The sequence below is a fragment of the Kryptolebias marmoratus genome, linkage group LG16 (assembly GCF_001649575.2).
Source record: "Kryptolebias marmoratus isolate JLee-2015 linkage group LG16, ASM164957v2, whole genome shotgun sequence".
Taxonomy (NCBI): Eukaryota; Metazoa; Chordata; class Actinopteri; order Cyprinodontiformes; family Rivulidae; genus Kryptolebias; species Kryptolebias marmoratus.
In genome coordinates, this window is record NC_051445.1 from 31492187 (window position 1) to 31520077 (window position 27891).

Below are 27891 nucleotides of genomic sequence, written 5' to 3' on the forward strand. Positions count from 1 at the left end.
TATTTGCTGCATTAAGAGCACTTCAGCCAACAAGTCGTAAGAATTCTCTTTAACACAGTTTCTTCTGCCCAACACAGTAACAGCAGTGCCACCTAGTGACAAGAAGTAATAACAGCAACATACTTTGATTGTGCTTTAGAAATGTTTCAACTAAAGCTGGTTTTAGGTTTATTATTTTTATAGGAGCAAAACTTACTCTAAGGTTGTTCTCCCAAATTACACACATCATTCAGACATTGACTGTTCTGCTTTAGACTTTGTGTTTAGGGTTAAATGTTATCATTTCTGAATGCAGCAGTGTCTGAACCCCTCCCCTGCTGCTTGTCTCACACAGAGACAGGCGGCAGAGAGGGGATAGGGGCGTTGCAGCTCATTCAAGAAGCAGGTCAAGATGAGAGCACATTCCTAAAGCAAAACTATTTTAATAATGATCATTTTTGCTGATTTTGTTTTTTTGTTTGTTTAGATCTGAAATTGAAATCCAAACTACAAACTCAATTAAATGCAGAAGCCTACCATCAACAGACAAAGAGACCATCTTACCAAAACTTTCCCTACGGTTGAAAAACCTAAATGCAACCCCACGTCAGAACTAATGTTCTACAGATGTCCCCTATACACTTTTACTGCTTTCTGGTTGTATCTGGGACACAGGTTAATCAACAGATTCCCTGGATTTTTCATAGTTTGGTAATCAAAGAAAGTTTTACCGAATAAAAAAAAACAGTAATACCATTAAAACCAGTAACGGTTTCATCCCTGACAGGGTTTTGTTTATTTGTTAAGCTGTAAAGTATAATGTTCATATATTTAAACAACAAAGGAAATATGTGTGCAAGTCACTACTGGGTCTCTAAAAATAAAAGATTAAATGACAGCACTGACATTTTCCTGACTAAATTGTAACGAAGGTGAGTTTTACCTTCTTGACATCCTTATTCTTCTTCACTATCCATAAACCATCTGATAGCTTGTCAAAATACTTCCTGGCTTTAGGGGCTGCATCCAACATGTGGCTGGGTGGAACCCCCAGAACCTCCACAATCTTATTCATCTGGTCAACCTGTTCACAGACATATTTATCCATGTGGTGAAAACAGCAAGAACAAACATTAAGCCTTCATATCCTTTCCATCTTGTGTTGCTTTTACCTCATTGGAACCACTGAAGAGGGGCTCCCCTGTGTGCATCTCCACAAGGATACATCCCAGAGACCACATGTCAATAGCCAGGTCATATGGCATTCCCAGCAGAACTTCAGGTGAGCGATAAAATCTGCTCTGGATGTACTGATAGATCTGAAAAAAAGGTTAACAGTGAGAGCTGAAAGACTCAAGAATGATATGAGGAAAGATTGAACATATTTATTTCAGATTCTGCGTACAGAAGCCCTCATGTTATAGCTTCATAATTGTTCACGTTTAACCAAATCACCAACATACTTTTTACATTTCTGAATACATCAGAGGTTAGGACTGAAACAATTAGTCGACATAATGAATGATGTGTCAAATCCACAAAATACAGTTGAAGTGGTGTTATCCTGCTGACTCATGCTGTAGATGTTTGGACTATAATTAAAAACAAGAAGGTCTGGGACCACCTCAGCATGTCATTAAGTTCTACAGAAGTTATTAACGACCCATTCATTGAAACCATGCATGCTGAAGCAGGGAGATGTCTAAAACATGCAGGATAGTGGCACCAGCTTGTATCCTGTCGGATCTGTTCAGCTGAGGGTTTTAAATCCTAGTTTAGTTTATGTTAGTTTGTTATCAGTTTATTCTCAGCTTATTTTAGTATGACTGGTTTTAGATAAGTTTAGTTTAGCTTTTCATATCATAGTTCCTAGCTTGGTTTTTCATCTGTTCATGTTACTTTTGCTCATTTTATTTGACTTAGATTATCTTAGCTTATGTTTTAGATAAGTTTAGTTTAGCCTTTTTTATCTTAGTTTGGTATTATTGTGTGTGTTTTCATGATGTAAACTTTGGCACTTTGAACTGGCTTGTTGCTGAAAAGTGCTATATAAATAAATTTGACTTGACTTGACCAATGAATAGAGTTGTATAGGAGAGTAAATCTTCATAAACAAACATTGCTACATACACTATATTGCCAAAAGTTTTCACTAGTCTCTCACTCACATATGAACTTGAGTGAGATCTCAGTCTTAATCACAGTGTTTATTATGATGTTGGTGCACCCTTTGCAGCTATAAGAGCTTCAGCTCTTCTGGGAAGGCTTTCCACAAGGTTTAGGAGTATTTATGGAAATTTTTGACCATCCTTTCAGAAGCTCATCTGTGAGGTCAGACACTGATGTTGGACAGAAGGCCTGGCTCTCAGTCTCACAGGTCAGGACTCTGTGCAGGCCAGTCAGGTTCTTCCACACCAAACTCACTCATCCATGTCTTTATGGACCTTGCTTTGTGCCCTGGTATCAGTCATGTTGGAACAGAAAGAGGCCATCCCAAACTGTTCCCACAAAGTTGGGAGCATGAAATTGTCCAAAATGTCTTGGTATGCTGAAGCAGTCAGAGTTCCTTTCACTGGAACTAAGGGGCCGAGCCCACACCATAATCCTCCCTCCACCAAACTTTACACTTGGCACAATGCTGTCAGACAAGTACCGTTATCCAGGCAATCACCAAACTCAGACTCATCCATGGCTTGGATGCAGCTGCTCAGCCATGGAAACCCACTCCATGAAGCTCTCTGCTCTGTTCCTGAGCTAATCTGAAGGCCACGTGAAGTTTGGAGGTCTGTAGCTGTTGACTCTGCAGAACATTGATGACCTCTGTGCTCTATGTGCCTCAGCATCCACTGAGCCCACTCTGTGAGTTTATGTGGCATTTTCTTGATGAAGTCAACTAACAGTTGACTGGAGTATTTAGTAGTGAGGAGATCTCATGACTGGACTTATTGCACAGGTGGCATCCTATCATGGTGCTCCTGAGAGCGACCCATTCTTTCACAGATGTTTGTAGAAGCAGCCTGCTTGCCTAAGTGCTTAGTTCAAAGATTTGGATGACTGAGTGAATAATTTGGGAAATATGTATAATATTATAGTGTATTTTCAACTAATTTCCAGCTTTACTTTTATACTGATGCCTAATCAATAAATCAGATTTTACTGATGCAAAGACACAAGTGAAGTGAAGCGAAATTTATTTATATAGCACTTTTCAGCAGCAAGGCGATCCAAAGTGCTTTACAACACAGAAACAACAACAGAATCAAATACAGAAATACAAAAATAAAAAACATCAATCAGGTAATTTTAGCTAATAGTAAGATTGGTATAACTACAACAGGTAATTTGAGTAAACTAACAAACATGAATAAACTTTCCTCTAAGAGGAACCATTTGAAAATGTCAAGAATACGAATCAAGTAACTCGAGCTAACAGCAAGATTGGTATAACTATAACATAAAAACAAAAAATCTTGATTTAATCCTAAAATTACATCTATTTCTGGTTGCACTCACATCATAGACTCTCTTGCAGTAGTATGAACTGCCTAATTGTCACATTTATAGTATACATGTATATTGATAAAAAAAAGTGTCTGTATACAGAAAAAAAACATTTTACAGAAAACACTATCAAAATTTGAGAACAGCAGTGACCATAGGATTAAAAAAACATTTTCTGACGTTTACATTTAATATTTAGTAGGAAGTGCACAGGCCTTTGCTCTGAATAACTTCAGCACATCTGCAGACACACTACATCAAGTCTCTCACGCTGCTCCGGTGTATCTTGGTCCTCTCTTCTTGTGGTCTGTTCCACAGTTTGGTGACTGTAGAAGATTTCTTGGCCATAACTTTGTCACCAAGGATTTTCCAAAAATTCTGGATTGGGTTGGATTATATCAGGATTCTGGGCCGGCCACTTCATTATTTCTGTTTTCAGTTTCAAGGAATTTCTTTACCTGCCTCGTTGTGTGACAAGGTTCATTGTACTGCATGAAAACTGTTGGCTGATTGGGTGACAAACGCAGGGCAGAAGGTTCTGATAAATATTTACTTTCACTTTGTCATGTAGCTGAATAAGAGGTCCAACCTCTGCTGCCAAAAACATTCTCCGAGCCACAACACCTCGTCCTCCACCTTTTACTGACTTCTTTACGCACTTGTGGTTTAGTCATTCCCCAGTTTGATGACGGACAATGTTTCCCATCAGACCCAAATAAATTAAAGGAGAAATGTAATAAAATCTCAAAATATTAATATTGTATGTATCCAAATCTGTCAAAGTTTTTTTTATTCTTCAAGAAGCCAAAAAATGACCATATTTTCCGGACTATAAGGCGCACGTAAAAGCCTTCAATTTTCTCTAAAAACGACAGTGTGCCTTATAATCCGGAGCACCTTATAAATGTAAGTAGTCAGAATGTTTTAGTACGACTTTGGCAAACTACAAAGCTGCACCACTTGCAGCATTAAGGCTCAGTTATAGTCACGCAGGACTCTGTGCGGACCTGAGCGAGCGGTGGAGGCGTTTATACCTGACACTTACATCGGTGCAGTGTTCTTCTGTGAGTTTAGAGCCGTTTGATTATCTTTGTGATCTCTCATAGAGGGATCATATAAATGCTGATATAGGAGAACCAGCTCCGCTAGAGCAGCAAAATTATCCATTTTAAATGAGCGCGGCGCACTTGAAGTTACAAAAAGTGGAAGGTGCACGACGATGCACCTTATTGTCCGGTGCACCTTATATATGACAAAAGTTTGAAAATGGACCATTCATTGATAGTGTGTCTTATAATCCAGTGCACCCTATAGTGCGGAAAATATGGTACAGTCCAGTGGTATTTTCTGGTTGGTTTGAACAATTAACCAACAATTGGTTTGAACTGAACCATGTTGGACGCATATTCATCCACTCGCTGTTGAATTGTTGTATGCTTGTAATCCATGGCGGCAAAATGGACATCACACATCAAGGTGGTAATGGTAAAATGCTAAAACCACAGAGTAGCTTTGTTCAAAATAAAATTAGTATAACTTTTTCCATTAAAATTTTTTACAACAAGCATATTTTATCATTTTCTTTCAATTGATGTTAAATTTTCATTTCTCTTTTAAATTTGCTTTCATCACTAAAGTAAACTTCGGAGCAGTTCTCGTCTGTCCACACAAGGTGCTCTTCAGCAAATGTTTGATTATTTCTGCTGATGTGAGGTGTGGTTGCTGCAGAGCAGGCTTTCAGTCCAAATGCTCTTAAATGTTGAGACAAGCTTTGACCCTGTTCAGTTCTGAACTGATGAGCATTTCCAGCTGCAGTGTTGAACCGACTGCCCATTGACATTCTCAGTATTATGCTTTTGTGTCTTGCATTTGTCTTTCGTGGACAAAAGGTCTTCTTAAGGGACTTGAATGAGTTTGTGATGTTTTAAAGATGCAATATTCTTGAAATCACAGACTTGGAACAACTTCTACTGCAATAGCTAATAGGGTCATCCCTTTGGCTTTCACCTGGACCACTTGTTGCCGGAGGGCTTCAGCCACTTTTGAATGGTTCACCATCTTACAAAGTCAATGAAAACTAGAAAGTCAGGCTGCTCGTTAAATAGGGTTTGTGAGGTGATGAAGGAAATTAGCATTAGGGGCCAGGTTAAGACTAATAACTGGGAGGTATTTGAACATGTTATCTTATTTTGATCAATGTTCTTTTTCAGATATATCATCTAAATTACTTTACTGGGCTTCTGAATAAAAGTAACTAATGAAATATAAATATGGTTAAAATACTTGTCTTTTACTCATGTTTGTATCATTTCAAATAGGCCTGAGCAGTGATCTTGACATTTAGGAAATTGTAATTTGCTCTCTAATCTTCACTTCCACTGTATATTAACAAGTACATATGAAAGTTTTATTAGTGCAGAGAATGCTCACCCTCTGTCCCAACTGACACGAGGATCCAAAGTCCACTATTTTGATGGCAGATCTTTTGGGGTTACACAGAAGGATATTCTCTGGTTTTAGATCGCAGTGAATGATTGACAGCTCTGGAGTGGCCAGGAATAATAATGCTGCAAAAAACACAAAACATCATTCACATTAATATAGCTATAAAACCAAAAACAAGCGGCAAACTGTGAGTATTAGAGATGGGCCTTCAGCTTGGATAATTTAAGTGGTCAGGCAATCTGCAAAATGGTTCCGCTTTGACACAACTTTTTGTGATAATGACTTAAGGGTGGATTCAAGTACAACCTGTAAATTCAATAATCCAAATTGAAATTTTAGCTATTCTAATTATAAACAGAGCAAATTAAATGTTTAAATATCCCATTTAGGACGTTTTTGTTACATGATGAAATTTTACAAAAACATAATTAAATTCTGTGGGTTATTGTCAACTTTTTAAAATGCTCTTAAATATTAAAGCCACATTGTTATCAGCAAACTTTACTTCAGTCTCAAAAACAAACTACATTTATTAAATTTATTTTCAAACAAGGATGCTAAACAAAAGTCCTAAACTTACAAAAAACCAGACAAGCACAGGGGAGGAAACCAAATGGGGCATGAAGCCATTCAGAGCTTGACTACAGGTGAAAGTGAACTGCCAGATTATAAAGGCTGGAGAGAAGGATGAAGGTGAGACTAATAGATCAGAGACAGATTTGAGCTGATGAGTGGAAGCTGACTGAAGGAGAAGTGCTAATTGGCACAGAGGAAAACATAAGGGAACAGAACCAAAACACAAACAGTAACAAAAAGTAAAAAGAAAGGATTTACCCAAAGATACAGAACTTGGAGACAGGAGACACCAGGAGCCTGATGACTCCGGTGACTCCAGTAGTCTGGTGACTGAGAACTCATGAAAGCTGCTTAGTGGGGACCCATGAAAAGTGATAATCTGGCAGGTCTGGGGATTCAAGTCATGGAGCTAACTGAAGACTGTGGAGGCTCATTGGCTGGAGACCACAGAGGCTTGATGGCTGGAGATCATGGCAACCATGGAAGCTCAAAGGCTGGGTGCTCTCAGAGGTTCTCTCTGAGACCGGAGCTTGGAGACCCTCAGGGAGAAGCCCGTCAAGTCCCTCAGGAAGAGGTGTGTGACAACCCTCTAGGGAGAGGTGTATGGGGACGTGTCCGTCTGCAGACATGGAAGCAAAAGACCCAGGAGGCTAGAGGACTGAAGACTGGCTGGGTATAGAAGGGACAGAAGAGATGTCTCCTCAAAAAGCTTACCAGGTATGTCACCAGGCTATTAATCCCAGCAGCCAGGAAAAGTCTCCCAGCAGGTCTTTAGTGGGTCACAATCTGGCCCAAAAGTCAGAAGAGATGGCCACAGGTCAATATAAGTCTTGTATTGTATTACCATGTGCTGGAAATCCTCCAAAGAAAGTCCTCCAAAAGGTCTGCTGGATTCTGTTCAGAGTCATGCATTCTGTCACGGTCTGGGAAAGGATAAATCCAGGAATGCAAGCTGACACAGGGAGCTCAAGAACAAATGTATGTATATATATATATATATATATATATATATATATATATACACACATATAATTTTTGAAACAAGGATACAAAACTAAAACTTACAATAAAAAGAACAAGGAGCTCGAGGAACCAGATGAGGCATGAAGACATACAAAGCCTGACTACAGGTGAATGTGAAGTGACAGAAAATAAAGGCTGGCTGCAGGTGAGACTAATAGATTGGAGACAGATAAGAGTAGGCCAGGTTGAAGTTGAGGAGCAGAAACTGACTGAGGGAGAAGTGGCACAGAAGGGAACACAAGGGAACAAAACCTAAACATATTTGATAACAGGAAGATAAAAGATTTAACCAAATATACCCAAAAAATACAGATCCTGACACCCAAAGCACATCTTCAAATTTTGATGAGAAGGAGTGCATTTATGTCTTATAAATCACATTTTACAAATTGACAAATAAAATGTATTTATCCTATCTAAATATGTAACAATGAACTAGATTAAGCAGATATTATTTGAAAATGGATCAGAACTTTTACTGTAAGGTGTTTTTCAGTGATTCAGCCCTGGGTGTCCCTCTGACCATGGTTATACAGTCAGTCAGTTTGAGCTGGTTCTTAATTAAAACAAAAATAAAACACTCAAAGATGTTGCAGTGAAACAAACCAAAGTTTGTGTTCCTAAATGGCATATTTAACCTATTTAACCTTCAATTTTCTTTTTATTTAGAGCAACTACAATTTCAGTGTGGATTATTGAAATTACAGGTTGTATTTGAATGCACCATGAAGTCTTCATATGTTGCCATAAAAAGCTGTGTAGAAACGCAATAAATATTTTTTGAGCGCAGATGGCGTGTCCGCTACGCTAATTGAGCACTTTAATGTCGTTGTCAAAATGTAAACAAACCACAAAACAAGTTATTTAGGCAACAACTACAAAAGGCAAAGTGCATCTGCTGGAACATGGTGCTCTGTGCACAGTATTTGTTCTCCTGACTGTATTATAAACAAGAATCTGCTTACAGCGTCCCAAAAGTTTTATTTTCACCATAGCTTGCAGAGATGTGCTGCTGAGCTGATCTTTAGCTTAACAAATCCACCAACAGCCCAGGTTGATGATTTGTCTGTAGTAAAATAAAGCAGACAGCTCCAACAGTACAATTTATTCATTTTTTGGCAACTGTCCAAAAACGTATAAAAAAAGGTCCATTCTAAAAGGCCTTTCAACAATTTGTTTTCTGTCAATTTCACTTCTTCCTTTTTGGAATATAATCTTGTTCTCTGCAAAGATCGCCTTGAAAAAAGCGATGCTAACAAGCTTCCCAGGAGTTCTGCCTGCAGTTTCTTGTTGAGGATAAAATGTCCTCACAACCATGTGAGCGAGAACAGATTTACTTACTTCTTGTGGAGTATAAATCCAGTTTAACAAATATAGAATACACAACATTTTCAGCATGAGTTACACGTGTTCAAAAACAGCCTGCTGTAATTGCATGTATCAATCTGATCTAAGCAAATGCATTGCTGCCAACTTGCTGACTCCATTATGCCAGCTGCATGTGTGTCCCAGAACATGACCAGCTCGATGCCTGATGGTTCAGGTGTGAATGACTAGAAACAGTAAAAAACAGCTCGTCTCTGTGGACGTATTGTTGAATGATGTGTGGTTTCCATCCACCTACCTGTGCAGAGCTGTTGTGCAAATTTTCTTGTGAGGTTGAGAGAAACTCCTCTGAAGTTGGTGTTCCTCAGCAGATCATACAGGTTGTAGCTCAACAACTCAAACACCAAACAGAGATGGTTCCTAAACATAAAGTGACGCTTCAGGTGGACTGCACAGAGACAGATTGACAGACAGACACAAAAATAGATGGAAGACAAGAATGATGGTTAAGAGATATACAAAAGCAAGAGTCAGGGCAGGTAACACTATAAGACAACAATAAAACCATTTCAGAGCACCTTTTAAGTCTTTCACTGTTGGGTTTCAAACAGAAATTACAAAAAAATAACCAGTGCATTACAAGGAATATACGTTACGAGTCTTTTGATAATTCTCTAAAATTTGGGAGCTAAATTTAGGTATATTAATTTGTCAAAATCACTTACTAGGATTTAACATAGTAGGCAGCTCATAAGCTGTTAGGTCTTCTTTTTACAGCTGAAACAATATATAACTAATCAATTACAAAAAACTTTGATTTAATACTTCATTAAAACAAAAACAATTATTTCTGTGGCACCACATGCATTAGAGAAAATCAGGGGTGAGAAGAAAGATGAGAAAACTGGATGAAACAATGCGAAATTCCAAAGGTTTGTGACTATATCAAACAAAAGAGAAGCACAAGAACACTTGATAGTGTGTCTCTGGTAAAACCATAGAGATATACTGTAACTAGAGAAAGGACCAGAAACTGGAAGATGAGGCCACCATGGACAATCACCCCCCTTCCAGAAAAAAATCAAACTGTACTTCCTTGGACATCATGAACTGCCTACAGAGACATCACTGATATTCAGAGGAATATATGTCATAGTTCCTAAGTATCTGCGAGAAAAGGTTGTGCACCTTGCTGATAAAGAACACCAGGGCATGGGTCACACTAAACAACGATTTAAAGAACTTTACTGGTGGCAGCATATGAATGATTTGGTCTCCACAGTTGTGTCATCATGCACCATCTGTCAGGGAAGTGAAAAACCTTTCAGGTTTCCAGAGGGTCCATTTCAACACTTTACTTTCCACATTTTGGGTCCATTTGAAGGTGGAGCTTACAGCTGTAGGTTTGCCATCACCCTTGTTGACTATTTCAGCAAATGGCCAGAAGTAGTATTTACTCCTTACACTACAATAAACACTGTCCTGACATTCCTGACTTCTGTTTTTGCTCTTGAAGGAAATCACAACTGATAATGGACCACAGTGTACATCTTCTGCTTTACTGATTTGAACGTGGAATTAAGCACATCAAAACAAGTGTATACTATCCTCAGGTGAACAAATATATGGTACGCTTTAATAGAGTGGTAAAAGCCACTATTCAGGAAGCACAAGCTAGCCCAAGCAGCCCATGAAGCCTGCAGTTACTGAAATGCATCACAGCTACTTGGCTTCATTCCATGCCAAAACTGGTTAATCCACTTTCCAGCTCCTTAGAGGAAGACCAAGAAGGACAAACCTGGACATTCTGCTTCCACCTAAGGACAATGGACAGTACGACCATCAAGCTCAAGTGGTTCTACAACAAGCCTTCAACTTTACACAAACAAGGAGAGAGAAGCTAAACCCGCCAAAGTCCCTGTTGGAGCTATGATCAGAGTGTGCAAACCATTTCATGGGGGAAAAGGAGAGACTAAGAACAGCAATCCTTTGGCCTGGTCTGATCTTCAGTGAAGGGAAAAAATGGAATGCAACACAACTTTCACTCTGTTCACAGGGCTCAAATGAAACATCAACGACTGTTATAGCAGAGGAACCCCTCAGCCAAAAAATAACTGTCCTACAAAGGAAATAACATGCACCAAACTGGACAACAGACTATTGAATAACATAAGTTGGTTAAAAAACAAACAAACAAAACAACATGAGTGGGTATATGAGAATGTTTGGGTAGTGGGGAGATGTTGTGTTTTCAGGTTTACAAAGTAAATACATTGTTGCTCTGTCTTATTGCAGTTATTACTTCATAAAGTTTCATCAGTTTCTGGATTAAAGGTTTAAACCGTTGTCTCATATTTGTTTACAACTGACACAACAAGTGCACTATAGAACTGTAGAGAAACGTAAAGAATTAGTGGCTCATTAAGGTCACCATGGTAACTGCACCCCCCTATGTTTCTCAGTCTCTGACAGCACTTTTTGTGAGACAGGCAGAGTAAAAATAAGCCTCAAACAATAAGTCACTGAGTTCGAACATATTAAAAAATGTTCGTCTTTCAGAAGACCATTTCCAGTTTCATGCTCACATCACTGAATGATGCACAAAACTGTAAAGAAAAATGAAGCGCATTATGGATTATTTTGCAGTTAAAAATTCTATAATTTAAGACTAATAATTAGAGTCTACGTTTATCAGTCACCAGATAATGGGGGGATTACTAAAGAAAATATCTGAGATCAACAACAGAGAAATTTTAACTAAACTGTTGAGTCTCATGTAGAAGATTCAACAATTTAAAACATTACTGTGTAAAAATGTAAGTATTTGGATGTGAAGTCTTTGTTTACTGTTGATCATTAGTTCTGTTTTGTAAGCACACATGTGATTCCCAACTCCAGTCCTCGAGGAACAGTACCCTGCATGTTTTAGTTGTTTCTCTGCTTTGACACACCTGATTTGAATGACTGAGTGATTAACAGGCTTCTGCAGAAGAGCAGAGAAGCAACTAAAACATGCAGAATAGTGTTCCTCAAGGACTGGAGTTGAGAATCACTGCACTACACAACTGACCAGAGCATTGTAAGAGGGAAGTTTTTAAGAAAAAGCTTTTTCTTCCAGAGCATGGGGTGTTTTCAACAAACAGATTTTACACATCACATTTTTTATACAATACTTTCTTTTTATACATTGAAGCAGCAGAAACTATAAGCATATTGGTTCATCCAGAGTTTTAAAATTGGTAGTTATTCATTGTGAAGATTAAAGCCTGATAGTATTTTTAAAGCACTAAATTTTAAAGGGAGCTAAATATAGCATACTATACCATCAGTCCTGGAGCCGTTCTGATCAGCCATTTTAACCGTGAGTTTAAAATGTACTAATTTGTAGTTGTATTGTAAGATCCCCTTCTTCCAGATTAGGTATTTTCTCTTGCCTTGTAGCGCTGACAGATATGTTTTTTTTCAATGCCAGAAAGTATGTGAAAGATACTACACCTGCTTTCACTAATATTTGTCAAGTTGTTGTCCTCAAACATGCCAGGAGGTATGAATAGGATTCCAATGATTTTGCTTAACCAGTGTAGCTAGCGTCAAAATTAGAGGAAAGCCTAGATTGCTTCTCATCCCAGGCTTTCCTGAAAGCAATGGCTTTTACCTTTGTCAAGAATGCTGTGAGCATTTCGAGAGTCGACTGTTTAGGTTTAATGCCCATCTGTGGAATCCAGAACACATTGTGCCAATCAGGTGTTCGCAGCTCACTGTGGTTTTTAGACATGTGAAGGTGTCCAAATACTCGTGAGTATACTCACACTCATGAGACAAGTTGGAGATGCCTATGTTAAAAACGAGATGGGTTTGAGATGCCTGCAATGGTTCTGTATCTATTCTGAGAGAAAATTTTCACGCAGCTTCTTTGAACATGTTCAAATGCAAGCGCTAATTACACCCTTGCTACTCACATAAGGACATTGAGAACTTCTGTGAACGTCTCAAGACATTTTGGAGACCCTGTCAAAATTGCTGTTCACCAACTAGTCTCCAACAGTCTCATATCAGTCAGATACTAGTGATTGTTGTTAGAGCACATTCTAATAGTTGGAGTCCCTGTTTCTGTGTCAATCATACCACAGGAACATAAACTTTCCAACAGAATACCTACTGGTACTCAGAACTTGTTTATAGAACAACCAATCAGTAAACTGTGCAAGTTTTAGGCATTAAAAGCTTTAGCATTTTTTTTTATAAACAAAGCAGATTCTGAGCTTTTTAAAATCACAAATAATGTTTTGCTTCTTTATTTTTCATTTTTGTCAAACAGCATGTATATTAAACTGATCAAAGTTCTTGTCAATGACACTGCAACTTCTGAAACCTTTTTAGGCAAATCATTTACAAAAACCTAACATGTTAAATTTTGCAAATTAAAAGATGGCGTTTGACCAAAATGGTTCCAATATTAATTTGGAGCCAGTGTTTTCTTAGCAACATTTTTTTCTGCTTTGACAAGAAAAGTACTGACTCTAGCCCAAAAAAAAAAAAAAATCTGAGCTACCTGGCCAGAGCATAAAAACTCTTTAGGGCACTATTACAAAAACCAACAACCAATGGATATGTAAGCATCTTGTTCAAAATCTCTCTGTTAATGTTTTGTTTAGTCTGTTTAAAACAAGACAACAGTAAAAACACTAAGCTTTAACATTAGCAAGTGGTTGAATCAGCACTGGAACAATCAGCACTGGTTCGATCAGCACAGGTCCAATCAGACGTGGCACAAGCAGCAACGGTCTCACCAGCTCTAATAATCTGCACAAGAACAATCAGCACTGATCTGATCAGCATTAAAACGATCAGCACCTTCCAACTAGCACAGGCCTAATTAGCACTGGCACCAACAGCACTAGAACAACCAGCAGTGGTCCAATCAGTCCATACAGCCCTGGTCTAATCAGTACTGATCAAATCAGGACTGATTTGACCAACATGGGACCAAGTAGCACTGGAAGCACCAGCACTAGAACAATAAGCACTGGAACAATTATCATTACAACAATCAGCACTGGAACAGTTACCACTGGAACAAACAGTACCAGTCCAATCAGCACTGGTCTAACCAGTACTTGACCAATCAGTACAAGGCTAATCTGCACTAGAACAATTAGCACTGTCTTAACCAGCACTGGAATATTCTGCACTGGTGACGACATTGGATTGTATCAATCATCAATCGTAACAATCAGCACTAGTCCAATAAGTACTGGAACAACAGGAGCTCATTATCTTGTATCGTCCTGCTGTTTATTTCAGTCATCAGTCATGTAGTGAATGCCCCTCAGTGCACAGAGCTGAATTCTCTGCTACTGTTTTCAACAGAATTCATAAACAATGTTGGAATTTTGTTTATGAATAGTTGTGTTTTTTTAAATCAGCAGCTAGTATTTTAAATGCTGCTTGAGTCTGTCAGGTTTGGGCAGGAGGGAGAACCCAGAATCCAGACAAACACAAGGAGCCTACGAAAAAAAATTAGATTTATTACAAAAGGCAAAAACAAAAGGCTGACGAGGCAGCATGAACTTAGAAGGAAAAACTCAGGAAATCACAGGGAGATGCGGGGAGACAGAAGGAGCAAACTGGACTGTGGCACGAAAACCAACAATGCACTGCTGAGGAGTGAACAAATAGAAGAAGCATTTAAAAACTGGGGCTAATGAGGGAAGTGGCTGTGGCTGAGGGAACTTAACAGGGAGCAGGTGTGAATGAGTGTGACAGGCTGAGTAACAAGCAAAGACAAACTGTGGAAAATAACAGAGTAGCAGGGAACACAGGGAAACAAAACCAAACAAGAGACATATCACAAGAAACATGAAATACAAAAACAAAATCACAAAGAAAAGGAAAACTTTACAACCAAATGAAAAAAACACTATCAAAATTAACCACAAAATGCAGATCCTGACAGAAACAGTGTATAAAACAGCTGTTCAGAAAGGTCCAGTAAAGATCAGATATGCCTCTTAGTAGTAGGTGTTCAGAAACACCAACCGTAGTTTAAAACACCATTATTTAAAATACACTGGTGACATTAGGACATCTGTTCTTAGGGACAATAAGGGACAAACACTGAGATTTATATTGACAAACTGAGTCTCTGCACAACAATCCTTTACAGAAACTCAGAATAAACAGAGCAAATTACTGCAGTCTATAGAATCTGTACTTTCTAACAAACAGCATACAGCTTTAGGTTGTGTTTAATCAGACCATGTTACTAGCCCAACTTATGGCAGTGAGTGTGAACCTTCATCTTACCTATGTAATATTTCATCTCAGTGTCATGCTTGTTCATGAGCTCCAGGAGGCGTAGTTCAATCTGAGCCTGGTTTAGAAATGCCTTTTTATTTTTAATGATCTTGATGGCAACCCACTCTTGCTCATGGTGGTCGTAGGCCTTTACCACCTGTAGACAGAAAAAAAACACACTTTATAACTTTGTGATAAAAAGCTATAATGCAAAAAACAAACTTATTTTTTCTCTCTCTCTGCTCCTGGTGGAAGGCAGACGTGTTTCTTTTCTCTCTGTCTCCTGAACACCGCACCCCCACCCCCTCCCCTCTGCCTCTCTGCCCTCTCTTCTTCAGAGCCTCTCTTTGCATGGTCTCCAAAATTTATAAACTATGGGTCTCTAAACACAATTGATCAAATTTTCTCAACGGGAAGGCTGAGCAAAGGAGAGCCAGCTTGCCCTGAGGAGACATTTTTTGCTGGATACACATTGGATTCCTGGAGGATATGGAATATTGTTTGTCTGACGACTTTATCTCTGGAAGACATGGAAGATCTTTACATATTTGGGTTTTGATAACATGATTTCTGCTGTTTGGATTAAGCAGTTACCTGACTTATCGTCAAATTCGTTTGATGGGTTTGGCGCTCAACAATCAAACTGTGTTGTTACGGGAGCTGAATTGCAAGTTGGATGCAATCCTTTTACAGGACCGCAGACTGAATTGCGGTTCCAGGACTCAGGAATGAAATGGGTTACATCTTGGAGAAAGTTGCTCACTTAAATCAGGCGGAATGGTCCTGGAATTTGGCTGTTTGGATTCGCCATTGAGAAGTATCAGCAAGAATTTCAAGGCTGACAGAAAACACAATGTCTGCCTGGCCCAAAACAATTACTGTTTGTGAATTTGGCTCCCCTAGGCTGACCTTGGTCAGCTATCTTCAAATTTCTCCTGGAACTATATAAACAAGATGCTCTGCCGAAGGACATCTGTGGATCTGCTCTGGGCTGGCTGATAAACATTCCATCATATTATCAAAGTCAATGGCCTCTGTGATGTGATTCATGACCTTATCTGCAAACACACACACACACACACACACACACACTCATACAACCTCATACAACATGCACCACATCGTCTTTCACCGCCTCTACACACACGCTCTTTCCGCTGTTTCTGAGTCATCTCTCTCGCTCCAACCCACCCCTCCCTCCTTCCCTCCTTCACTACTTTAGTTAGTAATTCTAATGTCGGCTGTTCAGCGGGCCTTTGGTACTTTTAGAAAGTTCTGTACCGTTAGTTTTAGCATTGTCATGTTTTAGCTTATTTAGCCTTCCTGTACATTTAGTTTAGTTTATCTTAGCTCATATTTTAGATATTGTTAGATTGTTAGATTCCTAATTGTTGTTTAGTTCAGCTTTAACTTTATCATGATTTATTTAGATTATTTTAGCTACTGTTTTGACTGTCTTAGCTCATGTTTAGATATGTTTGGTTTCCTGATTTTATTTAGATTATCCTATATTTCATTTAGATTATACATGATTGATGTTTTTTTTGTATTTTTTTTCTGTGTTTGATTATGTACCTGCTGTATTGGATTCTGTTTTTGTTTCTGTTGTAAAGCACATCGCCTTGCTTTATAAATAAATCTCACTTCACTTCACTTCACTTCCTGAGGCTAAGAAGTAATCAAGTACATATCGGGAGGAAGACTTAAAACAAGTTAATCTTTGCAGATAGAGTAGAAATGCAACATAATAGCAGCAAAGACAAGGTGAGACAAAGTTGCTTTTTTTTAAATTTGTGGTTTTATTATTTTGCCCTTCTCAAAAGCCCTTTCCTATGAGTTACCACTTGTGTTGGTAAGGACAAAAACAGAGCCTTGTTTTCTTCAAATGTTTTCTGAAAAGTTCTAGATTTTAAATCAGAGAATTGAGATGCAATGTGAGTCTTGCATTAAACCTCAGAAATAATTTCAAACTTATTTGTTTAACTGCTAAGCAGGTTGTACTTATGTGGCTTGATGTTTACCCAAATATCCAGTCAGCAGTTTAATACACAGATGACCCATCCTGTCTGCACTCAGCATGTGTGTAACTTAAGCTTCATGGCAGATGGAGACAGAGAGCGTAGTCGTAGTAATTGTTGGTATAGAGTGTTGTTTGAGTTGAGCTGCATAATTTTGATTTTAGATTTGATTTTTTTTACTGCCATGTTAAGGTCAGCCCCCCACTGTTGCAGTATTGGTCCACCAAGCGAAGTAGTAAGAGCGATAAAAGTCGATGTGAAAGGTAAGCCAGCTCTGAAGATCAGGGATGTGATGTAGTGATGACATTCATTCTGTGTGACCACACAGCTGCAACAATAAACAGATTTATTACAGAGGAGAAGATTGATGATGATTTTAGTAAAAATATAGTAGTTAGACACAAAGAAAAGAGCCAAATGAAATGAATTTATCATGTTTTGTATATGATATGAGGGAGCAGTTGAGTTCTGCTCCACACAGCTCACTTTATTTCTAAAAGCTCACAGCTATGCAGGATGTTGTTGATTAGTGATTTATGAAGAGCAGAGGCAGCTTTAGGATGAACTGTTTTGTGTAAGTGCCCTTTTAGAGACAGAAGAGATCCATGGTTGCTACCCGACGAATGTTCATGAAGTCTTCTCATTCTTACTCACATTCATTTGTGTCAATTCACTTTAAGAAAAGAAATAGGGTTATTGTGTTTTAACTCTTGCAAATACTTTCCCCCAGGTATTCTGTGAGAAAATATTTTATAAACATGTGAAAAGAGAGGAAACTCAGTTTTCATAAAAAGTTTCCAGCTCACCTGTCCAAAAGAGCCCTTTCCAATCAGTGAATCTATTTCATAGCGGTCCAGCCACTTTTCTCCATTTTTCACGATGTAATCATAGTTGTCATCATCATAGCCATCATTGTAAACTTTTTTCTCCTTCTTCGTGCTGCTATCCTCAGGAGGGACCTGCTGGGCCCGCCTCTTCTTCTTGGTATAGTACACCTAGGAGTAAAAGCACAAATTAAAGAACCAGCTCTGCATTGGGTTAAGTCATATACAGAATATAAAGGCAGATTTTTTTATTTTGTTCTAGTATTAGATATACTAAGCTCATGGGCAGTGCAAGTAGAATAAGTTATCTAAAGGGTGTTTACCTTAAACAAAAATTAATCTTAAAATATGTCTCATTTTATTTGTGTTTTTAATACAATTGGTATAGTTAATTCTTTAAAGAATAATTTCCTAATATCTCTTAAAGTTAATTATCAGTTAGCTTTGGCAGATATTGCTTGCATTTACTGAAGCTAACCTGCACAGACTTTACTGTCTTGTAAAACTGCTTTACTGGGCCAAATCCAACAAAGGGCTACGTGATAACACTACGATCAAACAACTTCACTGAAAGATGCATTTAAAGTTTAGTACTAACAGAGAGGAGGTCTTAGCAGAGCTCATATCACTCTGTTTCTTAACTTATTCCAAGGAATCAGATATATGAGATGTGACAGAGAATAAATTCCAGTTGTAAGTGTGTTTTCTTTCATGCCATACCTCATTGATGTGCTTGTAAGTTTTGATGAGGTCAACAGAGAGTTTCCTCAATGGAGCACTAGCAGGGTCTCTGAAACTAGGGGGGATCCTCCGTTGGAGTATGGTCATATCAGACAGCGCCTAGAAAAAATATCATACCAGTCTTAAATTATTCATGAATTGTCCTCAATCAGTTACAGGAATCAGCTCAGAATGCCTTAGCCAGAGAGCTTACTCATGTTTGACTGATGCTAAAACCCATCAGTTGGAGAACATGCTAGCTTGTGGCTTTTAGATTCAGTAGGACAAGAGAAGAGCTAAGAAGTCAGATCCCATGTTTGAGTCTGTTTGATCCAATATTTGATTCTGTTAGAATACCAAATATTTTTCATTCATGGAATTTATTTCAAACTGCAAATAAAACAAAACAATGACACCACAACATGCAAAAACGAACAATATAAAAGATTAAAAACAAAAAATGATATAAACAAACAAAATCTGCTGATTAGCAAAAGTTAAGATAAATAAGTAATATGAGCAGTCCAAAAAGGGTGAAGGATGAAGCTGCAGCTTATAAGTGCGCACCCATCTCATATGTCCTTATTCACAGAAAAAAAGAAATCTATTATATTAATCAAAGTCAAATGCTTACACACTCTAATATTTCATTGGAATGTCTTTAGCTTTGATTACAGCACACATTCTCTGTGGCATTGTTTCAGTCAGCTTCTGCAACGTCACAAGATTTATTTCCATCCAGTGTTGCATTAATTTTTCACCAACATCTTGATGATGATGGTAGAGTCTGACCTTCTCCAGCACATCCCAAAGGTTCTCAATGGGGTTAAGGTCTGGACTCTGTGGTGGCCAATCCATGTGTGAAAATGATGTCTCTCACTCCCTGAACCACTCTTTCACAATTAAAGCCCGATGAATCCTGGCATTGTCATCTTGGAATCTGCTCGTGCCATCAGGGAAGAAAGAATCCATTGATGGAATAACCTGGTCCTTCAGTATATTCAGGTAGTCAGCTGACCTTTGACCTCATTCTTTGAGCTCATCCTGTTGCTGAACCTGGACCTGACCAACTGCAGCAACCCCAGATCNACTCATCAGACCACATGACCTTCTTCCATTGCTCCAGAGTCCATCTTTATGCTCCGCAGCAAATTGAAGCCTTTTATTCTGGTTAGCCTCACTGATTAGTGGTTTTCTTAAGGCTACACAGCTGTTCAGTCCCAATCCCTTCAGTTCCCTTCACATTGTGTGTGTGGAAATGCTCTTACTTTCACTATTAAATGTAGCCTGAAGTTCTACTGTTGTTTTCCTTTGATTTCACCAAACATTTAAATGATCGCTGATCACAATCATTCAGGGTTTTTTTCCAGCCACATTTCTTGAAGACGATGGGTCCCCACTGTCCTTCCAGTTTTTAATAACGTGTTGGACAGTTCTTAACCCAGTTTTAGTAGTTTCTGCAATCTCCTTAGATGTTTTCTCTGCTTGATGCCAATGATCTGACCCTTCTCAAACAGACTGACATCTTTTCCACGACCACAGGATGTGTCTTTCAACATGGTTGTTTAAGAAATGAGAAGCAGCTCATTGCACCAGCTGGGGTTAAATAACTTGTTGCCAGCAGAAACAGAATCACCCATGCAGTAATTATCCAATAGGAGGCTCGAACCCATTTGTTTAGTTAAATTCAGGTGTAGACTTTTTTTTGGCCAGGTAGTGTAAATTGAATTTTTAAAAAAAAGAGATCAAAAGTAAAAACGACTTAATTGGATTGCATACAAGAACTACAGGTATTTATTCAAAAATGTCAGTTTAACATTTAAAAACAAATGTAAGAATGAAGAATAAATCAACAAAAACATGGATAAAATCCCTTTAACCGGAATTTATGTTTTGTCATTTGTTTTTATATTTCCAAATGTTTGTGTATCAATTAATATTACAATTTTGCTTTTACAGTCTGGTTCATATTTTATCCCTTTCATACTTACCTCTTATACTTTCATACTTCTTTTTGCGCAAACAAAAGGACAAAACCAAAGAAAATGTTTGAGCAGGATGATGGGTGTTTCCTTTCACCAGGACTTATCTGACCAGTTGAAAGGAGATAAATGAAAAGACTGAATTTAAAGCTACATCTTTATAAATACCTAGTTCTGAAGTAATCTACATTTTATGTTCCATGTAAAATTTATTTCTTCAGTTGAAAAGTGGTGAAGTGTATTTAGAACTTATTTAAAAATATGCAAGTATTTAATAAAAATAAATAATAATAAAAAAAAAGTAATATGTCAGGTAATGCAACACAAAGATTTTTTTATGCAACAGTTGACCATGCCTTCATGAGAAACTGCACTTAATCTTGTAGTCTTGTAAATGTCAACCACTAGGGGGAACTATAAATAAGAAGTGTTTATATCACAACAATGTAGAAGTAAATAAAAAACAAATCAAAGACACATGTTGAGAACACTTGTTTCCCCCAATATGGCAATGACTGGAAAAAAAGAGGGGGATTTTAGTTTAAAATATGAATAAATAAATAAATCAGTAAAAATTCGATGTTTGTTCTATAAAGCTACAATTGGCAGGATGTTGTTCTTGCATGACCCCAAACATCAACACAGAAAAGGCTATGCTCTATTTTGAAGTATGTAACACTTACTTTTCAGGAATTTGGAAAATGGAAAATTTTTGTTTTTCTCTACAACTTTTATGTCAATCACCCCAAAATTCTTCAGGCTTCTTCAGACCATTCTGTAGGGCCTTTTAATTTTTCTTTAGATAAATAAAATAATTTCCATATTTAAAAATTTGGTATGTTTGTTCTACATATGCATAATGCACAACAAAATGAAGGATAGTACACCACCATTAGAAACTCCTGTGTGAATTCTTTCAGAATTCCTTGACAAACTCTTAATTTTTCATAAAATCTTAAATTTTACTGTTCAAATATATACAGTACTACAGCAAACTGGGTTTTCTGTCCTTCCTTTTGTAGCAATGTTTCCTATTAGTTTATATCCTTTGCTGTCCAAACCACTAGAGAGTGCTAAAACAATGTGACAACTCACTCACACACATTCATTTATTCTCTCTCTCTTTCTCCCCCTCTTCCTTCCCACCATTTATATATATATATATATATATATATATATATATATATATATATACATTTTCTTCACCTGCTTCTCCATTCTGGGACGCGGGGAGCTGGTGCTTATCTACAAAAAAAAGTATATTTTTGGAGGGCTTCAAAACTTGGCAAATACACCCAAAATACTGAACAAATGGATTTTTTGTTCATTTATTGACATATTTTTCTACTAAAATCAGTAAATGGTATCTCTTCCACTGATATACGAATCACATCATTCTACAAAGTCACATTTTTTCTGACACTGAACAAAAGAAAACTGATCTTTTATTTGGGAGGGGAAGCTTTGTTTGTGTGGTAAACTAATCTTTAAACTCTAATATCAGCTTGGAGACAGATAGGCGCCAGGATAATGACTTATACATTTACAAGCATATGTGTCAACAGGTTCTGGGATCCGTCAAAGGGCTTGGACCCTGATAATAACTGCTTGCAGTACTATATAATATTATTTTTCATTCTTTTTCCTCTTACATAAAATTCATACTGCAGCCCAACCCACAAGGAGTTTTGGGATGATAATTACATGGTGGTAACTAGGGCTTGTGTATGCTGCTCACTATACTCAGGGATGTCCACAAATATTTCAAACAGTAGCTTAAAAAAATTTTTCAGGAAAAGCTGTTTAGTTTTTAAATGACCAAATTATGTTTACTCAAGTACAGCTAGCTTCTTAACCTTATGTAAAAACTGCCATATGTTATCTATTTTAAGACATCAAATGCATACCATATGTCCAGTTTGCCCTGCTGAGTAGGTGTCCCAAAGTTCATCATTACCAAACTCTAGGGGGCGCAAAACTGTGAAAAGTTTATATCTTAAAACAGTCGGGCTAATGTCTACCAAATGTTTTATACTTTGTTAGGACCACAATCTGAGTTGTTCCTTGGTGATTGGCAAAAGTGGGCGTGGTTTGTGGACGCCTAATAACAACAAATATTTAAACATAAAAATCACACTTCTATATACATTTCTATTCTATTCTACTAACATTTACAGGACATAATTGCTGATTTATATCAGAGTTTCATAAACTCAAACTTGTGGTGTTTTAAAAGTTTATTTTATTTTTTCATGGGGAAGTTTTGTAAACAGCTAAATGCCAGAAAATTACCATCACTTTTTCTAATCACTATAAAAATTGTCAAAAGTGTTTTCCAGGCTGCCATGGTCAAAAGTGTTGCTATACAATTTTTAATATGTTCAATCATTAGCATTATTTTATCATTTATACTTAATTATATACACACATTGTTTGTTTGTTTTTAATTGTAACCTGAAGGGGATCAAAAAAATGTGCATGTACAGCCCACAGTAAACTATATTTTCAAAAACAATTGTGGTTTTTGGTGAATTTTTGAATTTTGAGGCCCATACATGTTCAGTTATACTGACCTGCAACAGCTGCTCCTTACAGTGGGAACAAATGACAGTTAGGATTTTAATCCACCTTTTCAGAACAATTTTGAAAAAGTAGTAGTAGTATTAGTAGTAGTAAAAGCAAGCCTTTTGTAATATTTTCCCAAGAGGCTGCTTTCTGGAAATCATTAAACGTACTATTTTATACATTATATTGCCAAAAGTATTTACACATCCAAATCATTGAACTCAGGTGTTCCAATCACTTCCATGGCCACAGGTAGATAAAATTAAGCACATAGGCAAGCAGACTGCTTCTACAAACATCTGTGAAAGAATGGGTCGCTCTCAGGAACTCAGTGATTTTCAGCATGGCACCATGATAGGATGCCACCTGTGCAATAACACCAGTCATGAGATTTCCTCACTACTAAATATTCCAGTCAACTGTTAGTGGTATTATAACAAAGAGGAAGTTATTGGGAACAACAGTAACTCAGCCATGAAGTGGTGGGACACATAAAATTGCAAAGTGGGTTTTAAGGTAAATGGGCTTTGGCAGCCACTTAGAACTCGGTTGACTCTACAAGGTAATCAGATGAAGACATACATCCAATGTTTACTTTCTGAAAGTTTGTTGAGTGGTACATGAAATATTTTGCTAACAAACAGATGTACACATAAACTCAAATACACTTAAAAATGTAATTGTCTGTCTTTGTATTTTGGCAGCTGGCAATAATTATTACATGTGGCCCTCAAGCCCCCAGTATCTGTTCCAATCACTGTTTGTATTACAGTGTATCAGTGAAAATGTACAGGTCTGCATCTTAAAGGGATATTTCAAATAATTTCAGTGTGATTCTTTGTAAAGGTTATGAATAATTAATGTCTTGCCGGTTGCAGATAGCTTTTTGAACAACCTCAGTTTAAAGAAATTCTGACTGGACTACTAATGGCTACAGTGAACTTCCAAGTCCAAAGTGGACCACTGTCCTCTTAAAACAACTCCAGCTAAAAAAATTACATAAAATTTTCATTTTTGGAGGTGTCAAGAAAGTAACAAATGTAAATGTGTTTGCATGTATATGTGTCAGGTAAACGTAAGTTAGATGCCACAGCCAATTGACCTTAAGAAACAACAATGGTACATAATATGCCTGTTAGTTTGTACAATCTAGGGAAGAAAGAGTTGACATTTCTGTTAGTCGGATGTGACGCTGGAGCATAGACAAGGTTTAAACAAAGGAGTGACCTGTGATCTTGACCTTTGACCCAGAGATCTTAGAATCAATAGGGATCAACTGTGACCCATGAGGTGTGCAGTTAGACTTTCCTCTGTTACATGACTGTCGAGTTAGAGCTCGGACAGAAAATTGTCCACAGGTGGATGGATGGACGGACAGATGGACAGCGCCATACCATAATATGTCCCGTCAAATGACAGGCATATAAAAACAAAGAATTTTTATTGTAAATTGTTTATTATGAACACAGTAAATGTTTCAATTCAACCAAAAACGAAAAAGATTCTTTATTGTCATTTATAATACTCAGAGAGAAATCAAAAGTAGGAGCTTTACAAAAATGGGAATAAAATATCAACCTAAAACAGTGCAAACAGCATATCTTTAGTTTGTTTTTGTTTTTAACTTTTTATGTATTTACCAATCCTGGATGACTGAGAATCTCCACCGAAAGTCCTTCTAAGGTTCTTATGTTGTACTTCTAAAAGATGCCCATTAGAAAATGATGAAAGTCACAAAGATTTCATGCACATGTTAAAACAATCATGTTTACTTGTTTTGCCTATAAAACTTGGGATTTGGGGAAGACAGAAATGCGTCATATAATGAACATCAGATGTTTCTGACATCTCTGCTCACCAATGCTGTATTTAAAAGTAAAACTCTTTTTTTACGTAACTGTCAGAAAATAATTCACTTATACAGTCCCTGACTCATCAGGGACAGTTTTGGATCAAACAGAACTGAAGAGACTCCAGTTTTCCCTCACATGGACAAGATGACTACTTTAATTGTATTCTTTAATTACTTTCTTTCCTCTTAATGGGTTTTCTAAATGTATTTATTTACAATGTTTGTTTTCTGGCTCTCAGTCAGTGTTTAGTAATGTCTGCTGACAACATCACAGAATCCATTTTTCAACTCCAAACCAGGAGACCGAAACAGAATTGTTGTGCTACAATAAACCTGTTGAAAAGCATCTTTCCAAATTTGATTTAAAAAAATGCTTACCAGTTTATGTAAAGATTCATACAAAAAATATCATTTTCAATGATCACTGGAAGGTTGTTTGCATTTTTCTGAATTTAGCATTTATGCATTTCCTCTTACTGCATCAGTCAGAAGCATTAGTCCCATCTTGAGTAGGTTGTGTAAAAAGGCCTCATTTGTGGTGCTAAAAACTGGAGATAAAATTTGGACATTTGGCATTATGGATCATCCCATTTGGGCTGGACAGAGGTTTAAGTGTTTATACCGTCCAGTCTGGTTTTTTGCATTGTGACTGGGACATTCCTCCTCTGAGTTTCTGGAAGAGGACAATTTTAACTGTTTATTTATCAAAGATAGATAAATATGCCTTTAAAGTTCCCCTCCAGACACCAAGCAAACAGTGGAAATATTTTAATGATATATTTTTACCCAGCTTGTGTTTATCACCTTCTGAGTGAACTCTTCACAGAGGTAGTTCAGTATAATCAGGGTTGGAGGGAAACAATCTCACTCGTTTTTTTTAATGGTGAGGGGTTACACAGAACCAGTATCAACATTTAAATCCCTACATCCCACTGTTTTACCAGAACAGACAGAACAGGGACATGCATGTTACCTGCTGCTGCTCGGCCATGGAGTGGATGGAGCTGAAGGAGGGGTGTGTATGTGTGTGCTGGCTGGTCATGGCTGGCTCAGCGAGGGAGAAGCCCTGGGCAGTGGAGGAGGAGGAGGAGGAGGAGGAGGTGGAGGAGAAGGAGGAGGAGGTGGGCGGACATCCTGAGTTGCTTACACCTGTAGAGAGAAAGAAAAGTTTAAAGGCCAAACATTAGGTTTCTTAGCACTCTCCTCCTATCTGGTTACTTGTATATTAACTCATGGTGGAGGTTGACTGTAAACAGTTACCATTCCAGTTTTTTCCTTGACCTCTGAACTGGGTCACTCTCGTGCTCTGCTGTGCACGGTGTTCTATCGCCCTTCAAAGTATAACAAGCACTTTTAAAACAACTTTTCTGATGTCTTCGCTGTACTTATACGGAAATATGATCAAGTTTAATTATTGCCCCTTATGGAAAAAAACATTCTCACAAATCTGGCAGTGAAAATAGATCCTTCCCTTAAACTAAAAAGTCAGGTAATGCAAAGGTAAAATCATGCTTCACAGCTGGGACAGCTTTTTAAAATGAGACCCATCCTGTATAAAAGAAATCTTGAGACATCTTCACCAGGTTAGGTTACCATATCAAGAGTGGCACATTGAACCATTTTTTCTGTTTTATATGAATAATTTGTTGTTGAATTTAAAATCATTTTCAAGATTTGCTTGAACAGTGCAAAAAATATAAGATTGTTCCCTTTCAAAATAAATTAAAAAAAAACAAAGGCTTGCCTACATAACTGAAGTCTTGGCCTAATTACTGCAGTGCACTTCTTTTTGGAATTAGTCAGGCTTCTATTGCTTGTCTGCAGAGGTGGAATGTAGTGAATTATATTACTCATGTTCTCTATCATAGTGTGAATTATGCATACTTTGTATTTTTTCAAGCAAGTATTGGGCCTGCCATTCCAGAGGCATGACAAATTGTTATTCACTTTTATTCATTGTTGTTTATAATTATTCGCCTGTCAAATGGTCTCTTAACAATCTTTATTGGGCCTGCCATTCCAATAGCAAGACCTATTACTAATAACTTCTCACATGTCTCTTAACTGTATTAAAAAACAAAAACAAACAAAAAAAAACTATATTGGGGTCTGCATAGAAAAGCTTAGGAAGCACTGGAGTGCTTTTCGCCATGCACTGCAATGTCTCCTACGCTTTCCTATGGTAGACACCTATTATTATCCACCCTGCAAACCGTCTCTATTTTTATTCTTCCGTCACCTTTAATGCAGACTGAACAGAAGAATGAATCACACAAATTACATATCAAAATGACCGGTTTGGTCACAAGGTGTGTACTGTTACTTTTAGTGGCGTTTTGAGTTGCCATAGTGACGCAGTTCACACACAAAAAAAAGTATGCCTTAAATCCCTATACAAACCAATGAGTGGAACTCTTAACTGCTGTCAACTGAGATCCATAAGAGTGATGAACAGAATCAGCCCTGAAGAAGTCTGACTTATTGTCGTCAATGCAAACCAGACTCTTGCACCACGTGTATAAAAACTAAATGGCATATAGCAATGGACCCCCATTGCTCACTGAGCACCCCCCACAGCGTGCCCTGAGGAACATGGTCGAATGCCTTCTTAAAATCCACAGAACATATAGGTTGGTTGGGCCCTCGAGGTGGAGCTCGTCCACCTACTGCCACAGAGCTTTTTAACTACCATGGTGACCTCAGATCAGTTGTAAACGGATCAACCTCAAAGCCTCCCAACTCAGGTTCCTTCATGGAAGACATGATGGTGGGACTGAGAAGGT

The 27891-nt window shown here is 37.7% G+C and overlaps 1 protein-coding gene across 3 annotated transcripts in view; it reads right to left on the reverse strand.

Moving 5' to 3' along the window:
* The window catches only part of dyrk1b (dual-specificity tyrosine-(Y)-phosphorylation regulated kinase 1B), a 69984-nt gene that overhangs the window by 8463 nt on the left and 33630 nt on the right, over positions 1-27891 (reverse strand). For all 3 annotated transcript variants that reach the window (XM_037980215.1, XM_025002057.2, XM_017438495.3), the window contains 8 exons: positions 26082-26257; positions 18710-18829; positions 17972-18160; positions 15157-15304; positions 9149-9298; positions 5911-6047; positions 1152-1298; positions 923-1063 (listed from right to left, as the gene is read on the reverse strand). In XM_037980215.1, coding sequence (XP_037836143.1) covers positions 923-1063; positions 1152-1298; positions 5911-6047; positions 9149-9298; positions 15157-15304; positions 17972-18160; positions 18710-18829; positions 26082-26150 — 1101 coding nt within the window. In that variant the 5' untranslated portion in view covers positions 26151-26257. The remainder of the gene's footprint in view (positions 1-922; positions 1064-1151; positions 1299-5910; positions 6048-9148; positions 9299-15156; positions 15305-17971; positions 18161-18709; positions 18830-26081; positions 26258-27891) is intronic.